Source organism: Nanorana parkeri, unplaced genomic scaffold (assembly GCF_000935625.1).
Source record: "Nanorana parkeri isolate BGI_ZX_2015 unplaced genomic scaffold, ASM93562v1 scaffold67, whole genome shotgun sequence".
Classification (NCBI taxonomy): Eukaryota; Metazoa; Chordata; class Amphibia; order Anura; family Dicroglossidae; genus Nanorana; species Nanorana parkeri.
Genome location: NW_017306335.1, coordinates 1,463,660 through 1,472,230, shown reverse-complemented (window position 1 = coordinate 1,472,230; position 8,571 = coordinate 1,463,660). Strand labels below are relative to the sequence as shown.

At 45.8% G+C, this 8,571-nt stretch overlaps 1 protein-coding gene across 1 annotated transcript in view; it reads left to right on the top strand.

The window, feature by feature from the left end:
- The first annotated feature begins 1,433 nt into the window (after nucleotides 1–1,433).
- The window catches only part of FOXM1 (forkhead box M1), a 9,568-nt gene continuing 2,430 nt past the window's right edge, over nucleotides 1,434–8,571 (top strand). Inside the window, exons 1-7 of the mRNA XM_018576428.1 lie at nucleotides 1,434–2,061; nucleotides 4,137–4,285; nucleotides 5,844–6,044; nucleotides 6,708–6,850; nucleotides 7,568–7,628; nucleotides 8,293–8,328; nucleotides 8,428–8,485. Coding sequence (XP_018431930.1) covers nucleotides 1,434–2,061; nucleotides 4,137–4,285; nucleotides 5,844–6,044; nucleotides 6,708–6,850; nucleotides 7,568–7,628; nucleotides 8,293–8,328; nucleotides 8,428–8,485 — 1,276 coding nt within the window. The remainder of the gene's footprint in view (nucleotides 2,062–4,136; nucleotides 4,286–5,843; nucleotides 6,045–6,707; nucleotides 6,851–7,567; nucleotides 7,629–8,292; nucleotides 8,329–8,427; nucleotides 8,486–8,571) is intronic.

Here is an 8,571-nt window from a genome sequence, read left to right as displayed (position 1 = left end):
ATACATACACACACACACACACACACACACACACACACACACACACTCTGCTGCCTGTGCTCCTCCATTGATGCAGCTCTCATCTCATATACATGTAATGGGACCTGCCGGGACTTGTACACAATAGACTCCTCCACACAAAGCTAACACACCAGGATGAGGGTCCTCATTATCAAAGAAAGGGAGAAGTGACAGGTTCTCTTTAAAGTGGCTGACATGGGGGTACCTGGTTACTGAAGGCATTAATAAATGTTGGTTATGTGTTTAGATGAAGCTCTGAGATCTTGAGAGCTGAATTATGTTTTACTTCCTTAGAAGGACATTAGATGTATGTATAGAATGTTTGTTTCTGAGGACCCCGGAGATGGCAGCACATGAGAATGGAATATAGATTTCAAATTGACAGCTGACATTTTGGTAGGATGCAGCCGGCCTTGTCAAGACTGCATCCCCCCAAAACAATGGCTGCCAATTAACATTTTTGTTTTCCTCATCGATTCTCCTTGTGCCAAATCCAGTGAGTGCCCGCATCGCATCGATCTTTGTGTGTGCACCCCAAGCTGAAATGGTGTGTGTGTGTGTTTCATGGGGCAAAATCATGGGCTTTGGCGAGCGGTCATTTGCTACATGAGTGTGAGGCCTCCTAGATGGATTCTGAGGCTGCTATTGGTCAGTGTTGGCGATGGAGCTGAGGGCGACTCGTTTTAGAACGCTTGCTATGTGTCTGCTCCGTTGATCACACAGCTGTCCTCACGCTTTGCCGGTCATGCTCATCGTCTTTCCTGTTCTGGTGGCCGCGTTGCTGTTTTTGTTGTCATCTTTTATACAAACCTCACAAAGTAACAATTTTACCACAAGTGTATTTGTGTGTCGGGTATCGCAGTGATACTGTGCGCTGTCAGCATGCTAAACATTTCTACTCTGTAATGCTTAAAGTGGATCAAGCATCAGATGGGTTTTTTTTCATCAGTGCAGCATGCTTAGTAATGTGTCCAGGTATTTATCTAAATAGCATTAGAGAATCACCTGCACACCATACAGCGATTGGGTCACGATGTCACCCTGATGATGGGACCCTGCGCAGCCCCGAAACGTTCGCTTCTTTTTCTATGCAGCACAGAATAAGATACATTCCTGACCAAGATCTGCATGGAGTTTGTATTTCCACCAGGTATTTTTTGGTTAGTTTCTTTAGGTGCTTAGTTTTCCTTTCAAACACAAAAATGCTGGTTAGATTAAAAAGCCTTTGACTTCGGTCAGTGTGTCCTCTGATGGTGTTGGGATTAGAGTGTAAGCTCTTGTGGTGCAGGGAGTGGTGCAAATTCTGTAATTATGCTGGCAATCTTTAAATCGAGGAAACCAAGTAATAAAGCTGCTGTCTCATTCTTTTCAGAACCTGTTTTACCAATGGCCCCCACCTTTGACGACGCACCATGAGATCGAGCCCCCGTAGGCCACTGATTCTGAAGAGGCGCAAGCTATCCCTACCACCAAAAGATGGCGCCGGCGGTTTGGGGACTTCGGAACAGAGACCGGCCCCCTTGACCGGAGCAGGAGAGCAACGTGGACAGAACTCGGTTTCCAGAGCAGATATAAACCCTGCACAGAACCTTGTTCAGAAGACCGGGGTAAACGTCAGACCGGAACCAAGTCTGCAAAATGAAGTTTTGGGATCGTCTACCCCAGAACAGAACCAAGTCTCTGAAACCACCTTAAATCCGGACTCCACCCTGGGTGCCCCAGCATCCTGTACTCCTCAGTCACCTTGTATCAGCACAAAGTCTGTAACCTCTGAGATAAAGGTCATGGGTCATCCCACCATACCAGACACTCAGCTTGTAGTCCTACCCCCCAATTTTGACATGGAGAGCATTATTCAGGCGCTGACCGCTCGAGGCCGAGAGATGGGAGGACCTAACAAATTCATCCTGATCAGCGGAAGTCCTTCGTTCCACACACAGGCTGAGAAATTGGGCTTCCAAACTAAGGGGGACGAGTCGGCCACTTTACAGATCGAGGCTCCTGCCTCAGCCCAGACAGATGCAGAGGAAGGAAAGAAAGGTATGCGAGATATATTTATGGTTTGTAAAGTATACCGTATTTTTCGCTCCATAAGACGCACTTTTTTTCCCCCCCAAAAGGAGGGGGAAAATGTGCCTGCGTCTTATGGAGCGAATCCCGACGCCCGAGACATGCAGTTTCGGGCGCCGGGCGAGTAGTAGGAGCCACTGCTCGTTTAATACGAGTGATCTAATGAGATCACTCGTCTTAAAACCGAGCAGCGGCGATGATGGAGATCACCATAGAGCAGACAAAGAACGGACTTTCTCTTCGTCTGCTCTGTGTGATCACTGAGACCGTGGCGCTGTAATCGCAGTGCCACCTGTCTCAGCGGTCACTTACTGCAGCTTCTGTCACAGCTTGTCATAGAAGCTGTGACAGAAGCTACAGTCTGTCGAGTGCTCCATAAGGCGCGCCAGACCTCCCTGCGTCCTATGGTCCGGTGCGTCTTAAGGACCGCAAAATACGGTACTTCAAGCTTTCTGTCTTTCCTATTGCAGAGATTCCCCTTCATGTCCCAAAAGCACAAGAGGGGGAATAGTGAAGATTTCCCCTCACTCGCTGTCCAAGTGACAAAAGTCGAGGGGGTGAATCTCCTCAATGAGACACGGACGGCACTAAAACATCTGATGGGTTCTAGCCCTCCCCCACTCCATTCAAAAGCCTTGGCTATAGATATATACACTGGAGTGTTTCTATAGTTACCAGAATAGGAGGTGTGGGGAAATCTTCCAATGGGGGGGCACCTGTTCGGGTGAGAACTAAGAGGAATTGTCTTTGCTTTGTAAAGATTCCTTGTGTCTACGGGACAGAAAGTAAATTGTAGTCTCCCCAATGGGACAAAGACAGAAAAAAAAAAAATTGTCAGTGGTAATAATCGTTCCCTACTCTAAAGCTGATCAAAGATTTGGCTATTTGTAGAGGTGAAAGCTGAACTCCGGGATATTAGAAAAACAAAAATCTCTTGCAGTGGGACTCCCCCTGCGTTGCAAGGGTTAAATGTTTGTTTCTGCCCTTAAATTAGCATGTGATCGGTCCTCCAAAGCTGCTTCCCTTCAGCGCTCTGTCGGGCAAAGGGACACTAAAACCATTTCTTCCAAATCCTAAGCAAAACCACTTTTTAATTATACATACACAGTGGTACCTCGGTTCACGAACGCTTCAGTTCGCGAATAGGAAGTTCGGGAAATTTTTGCTTCCGTTCGCAAACTCCGCATCGAGTGATGAACACCACCGCAGCCATCTTCCCCGCTCTGACACATGGTCGTGGCTTCCTCTAGTCCAGATCGCGGTTTGATTCGGTTCGCCACCAGAATCGTGGAACAAATTAAGTTTGTGAACCGAGGTACTACTGTATATATGTTTTGCGCAGTGCCAGTTAGTTTTGTCCAGGATTGCAGGATCCTGGTCAGCATGCGTTAGGAAGTGACTGCTCAACCAAAGCTGTCGGTTTTTCTGGATGGGATAAATTGGTCTAATCCAAGTCTGTGGATAGGAGGGAGTTTTCATCATTTTAGTTTATTGACTCTGCACTCATCTCCGCGCAGTTCCTTTGCTTGCTGTGGTATCACATTGGACGAGGGCAGGTAATGGGTATGCATTTGCCATGGGTAAAGCAAACCTGCGTTTTGAAGCGTATCTAAACCCCAACGACATCTTCTCTTATTTGCTCCATTTTGGTCTCTTAAATATAATTGAGTGTTGTTCTACCTATGCAAAAAAATCCTGTTGATTCTGCCCCGAAAAAAATAAATGTCAGCTGACTTCTGGAGCCTCTGCTGCACTGAAATCCCAAGCCAAGTGTTCAGCCCCCTGCCAAGTTCACTACTGTGGACTACAGAACAACCCCCTCTCCATGCGATAAAGAAGCTGTGGATGTGTTCTGTAGTCTTGTTCTAGGGCTATAATGATGCTTCTACTAGATAGAGTAATAATCTCCACCCTAGGACAGGTCTGTATGCCAATGTATTATTGGCAGTATCACCAGGTGATGAGGACAAACTGTAAAATAAAGGGGTGTGTGTGTACTTTATTCGACAGGTCTTTTTTCATGATGTTAACTTTAAATTTTTTAGTGCTGCAGGTTGACTCTGAGGAACTGAACATCAGTCTGACAAACATACAGTGGTTGGGTAAGATGACCTCCGATGGACTGGGATCATGCAGTATGACACCAGAACCCGAGGAGAAGGAAAACCTCACCCCCATGGCAGATTGTCTCAAGGTGAATATCCAATAGGGGGAGGTGCTTTTTGAGTTTGGCAACATTTAAAACAACAACAAAAAAACTTGGTTTGGTGAGATTAGAGGAAATCTTTGTGCTATCTCTATCAGAAGTTTCTGTTTTCTAACTTGCAGTAGAAAAATGATCGTCTTCTCTCTGGTAACTTTAGGGAAAACAATTATTAAAGACCTTTTCCTAAAATACTCACCAGATGGTACAGATGCCCCGTAGTCCTTCACCAATACTACCCTTCAGTGTCAGACTCCTGTTGGCCTCTGTGGCGGCTCCCCAGGCCATATGACTCGCATTTGGTGGAGCTGCCCCCAGCTCCACCAAATGGAGCTGGGGGACCGTTATACCACGCCACTGGCGTACGATGACGGCTCCCACCCTTGCGGAGTAGTAGTCGAGATGGACCGTATCGCTGACCTGGAGGGCCTCTTCACGGGAGAATGTGCTGCAGGGGATAAATATGTCCACGCCTGGTTGGATTTCCCTAACTCAGACGGTTTCTTGGCAGCCCTCTCTCCTTAAAGGAGAGCTATGGGGTCAGTGTTTTTCCCCATAGTTCTCCTTAGGGTAACGGGAGGACACAAACTAGCGTCCTCCCGTTACCCTAAGCTCAGTATACCGCGAGCTACAGCTCGCGGTATACTGAGACGCCGGAGCGGATCCCGACGTAGATGACGGGATCCGCCCAGCTGCGTGAGTGACAGCTGGCTCTGCCTATCTAGAGACAGAGCCAACTGTACCCTCCCCCGTCCGTTCCGCCGGTCAGCGCGGGGAGAGGGGAATCCGGCCCCTCCCCCTGTCACGGCAGAGAGCCGTGACAGGATCGAGAGGTGAGCGAACCTGGTATGTGTTCGCTCACCTCCCGATCTACTGAGCCGACCTGTGACCGTCTCATTGTCACAGGTCGGCTAGAACTATGAGGTGAGTGGAAATCACTCATCTCATAGTTTTCCTTTTAACCTGCTCGCCTGCAGACAGCACTGAGCTGCTGGGCAGGGGATGGGTAACCGCTGTATCCCTATCTGACCTCTCCTTTACTCCATCTAGTCTTTTTCTCTCTTCTTTCCTTCTCTCTCCATGTACCCTTCCCCCCTTGTCCATCTCCTTAGTACTTGTGGTATTAGTGATGCCAGTCATCTCTGTTGAACACCATGGCCTAAAATACCATATGTCCTCCCCCCAGTCTACTTCATACCTTGCCGTTGGGACTCACGATGGGAGGGACTGGGGTAGGAAGGCGCAGACAATACTTTGGTTATGCACCCATACTAATGTTCATAGCCCTACGTTAAGCTGTCTACTCTGCACTCCATCCTGGCATTTTGATATTACTATGCCATCCACGTATTGTTGACATTACCCATTCCATTGCCTATTTTTACTTTGTGATTCTATGTTTTGGTGAACTTGTCTAGTCATCGTATTATACTGCACTGTACTGTAATTATAACCTTTAATAAAGTCAGATTGAACTAAAGACCCTTTCCTTTGTTCTGTCATTCTCAAATGTGTCAAGAATTTATTTTTCTGCTTCTCCTCCCATCAGATGGAAGAGGAAATCGCAGAGCCGGCTACCACACAGCCATGGCACGACTCCATCTCTGAGCGTCCTCCGTACTCCTACATGGCGCTCATCCAGTTTGCCATTAACAGCACGCCGAGCAAGCGCATGACACTGAAAGACATCTACACCTGGATCGAGGATCACTTCCCTTATTTCAAATATGTGGCCAAGCCTGGCTGGAAGGTGATGCATATGGGGAACCAATAATGAACCAAAAACGTAGACAAATTGTACAGCCCCAGCTGTTGTTTTTTTTTGCTGCAAACAGATTCATACTTGCCAAAAATTTTATGTTTTTGGACCTGCCCTTATGTAGAAACGGTTGAGGATTTGATGTATAGTCTCCATTTCAGGACAACTGTCTGCCCTACATCAGTCTTCAATCAGTTATGGTAAAGCTGCGTCCTATCTGTTCTAAACATACTAGCTAATCTATTTAACTCCTAATTTAAGAAAAAACATTAATAGGTGGCATATCCTGACCTCTTAAATATACTGCCTGGCCGTGATGCTCAACCAGGACTAGTATGAAGCCAGTTAAGGCTGATGGCGAACAGACGATTCCAAGGAGGCCAGACTTTAGCCAAGGGGAATCTCACCCATTTGTTTTGTAGAGGTCACGCCAAGAAAAGCCATTTTCTGGCAAATAACTTGAGTAGACTTTAGAGAGCTGTCCTCTCTAGAATGACACCCCACACAGCTGATCATTTAGTTTTTGGTAGCTGTGAACAATTTAGTGTTTTTCATCTAACTTTATGGGACTTAACTGGAGGCACCTTCAGTATCTTGCCAGGTGCCCTTCATTTCTACTTGTTTGAAATGAATATATTATTTGTGTTCCCACAGAATTCCATCCGCCACAACCTCTCCTTACATGACATGTTTGTGCGCGAGAGCCCTTCCAACAATAAAATCTCTTACTGGACCATCCACCCCCAGGCCAATCGCTGCCTAACCCTCGACCAGGTCTTCAAGGTGAGTACTCCAAAGCCATTCTGACATTGAAATGAAACAGAACTGTAGCATTTGGGGGGGGGGTGGCTTGCGTAAATTTTTTTACCCTGTAAAATAGTTTATTCTCGCGTGTCCCACCACCCCTGTCTTTGATCTCTTGTAAAAGCACCAGCTGAATCATTTTAAAGTGTAATTCCAGACCAAAACAAGTCCTATGTAAGGTGACCATAAGAACAATCTTATTAAGCTATTTTTCTTGGCTTTTAGTTATTAAGAAAATGACTTGTTGATCCTTTTTATTTTTCCTGATTCTATCCTGGTTTACAGTGCCAGTCTGACAACACTATTCAGCCGTTATTGAATTGACTGATCCCTAAAATGTCGGTGCCTGGCAGCTTCCCCCTCCCTGCGCATGTCTGCTTCTGACAACACTGCTGGGAAGAGGGAAGATGTCATTATCCCTGCTAGTAGGCTTTCCTTCACTGTGCATGCTTACTATATGTGCCTGGCACTGACAACACTGCTCAAATGAAGGAGTGATATTGTTATCCCCGCCAGCAGGATTTCCCTCATTGCATGCTGGAGACGGTGCTCCCATGTGGAAATGTCACTTCATTAGCGATTGTAAGAGCTTACATTTTACGACCCAGGGGCCACAGAGCTTCAGAGGCCTGTAGCAATGTAAATATACATTGGCCTATTGGTAGAAGTTGAAGCATTTAACACACTTCAGGGTGTGACGGATGCGGTAGTGTTTTTTGGTCAGCGTACCTCTGCAAGAATGCTAAGATTGGAGTTGGGGCAGCAGGACTGGTAGGTAGGGATGCACCAATATCGTTTTTTTGGTATAGAGTACTGCTATTTTTTATTTTTTCGGTACTCGCCGATACCAGAAGTCCCATCAAGGAAGTCGGGCAGCATGTAACGACTCGCCACCTGGGTTCCTGATACCGGAAGTTCTGGTATTGGGATAAGCTTTGGGAGCATTTGGGCGAGTACTAGTATCGGTATCGGTGCATCCCTACTGGTGGGTATATGAGTACCTCTCCTCTTACTGGATCTTTTACTCTCTGTCACTGTAACAAAACTTTATTATGACATTTAACCAACAGGATGTTATGAAAATGTAATGAGCTCCAAAACTCACTCTCGCTTACTAGTAATGGTAATTCTGCCCATTGTTACATTCTCACTAAGCCCAAATAGAAAAAGAAAAGTTGGTTTTACTTGTCCAAAAATATATTGTTGCTCAGAATGTATTGAGGGCAAATATCTCTGAGCACAGGATGATGAGGGTTTTATTCTTTCTCACTAGAAATAGACTTTTGTCTGGACACACACTAATCCTTAAAATTGGTCACACCTCTCTCTGTTTTTCATTGTTCTTGAATCAGATTTAGTTCTTTTGCAATCGTTTTGTTAATCTTTCTGAATATTGTTTTTCGACTGGTTCAATGTGCGTGCTGAACTCCTGCAGGCCTCCAGCTCTACGCCATCCATGTGCAGCGAACCTGTAAGTATCCGTGTGTGTGTATTTTCTGCTACATCATATTAATTGTTGGCTCATACCTCATGGGAATCACTTAGTAATTGAGATAATTTCCTGTTCTAGAAGAGACCAATCCCAGATCTCAGCAGAAGCTCGCAGACCGCAGTTGTTGCCACTAAACGTGAGTTCTCATTACCATTATTAACTATTCATGTGAATGAGCTAATCTTTAAAAATACATTTTGGTTTTGTTATTTAATGTACATG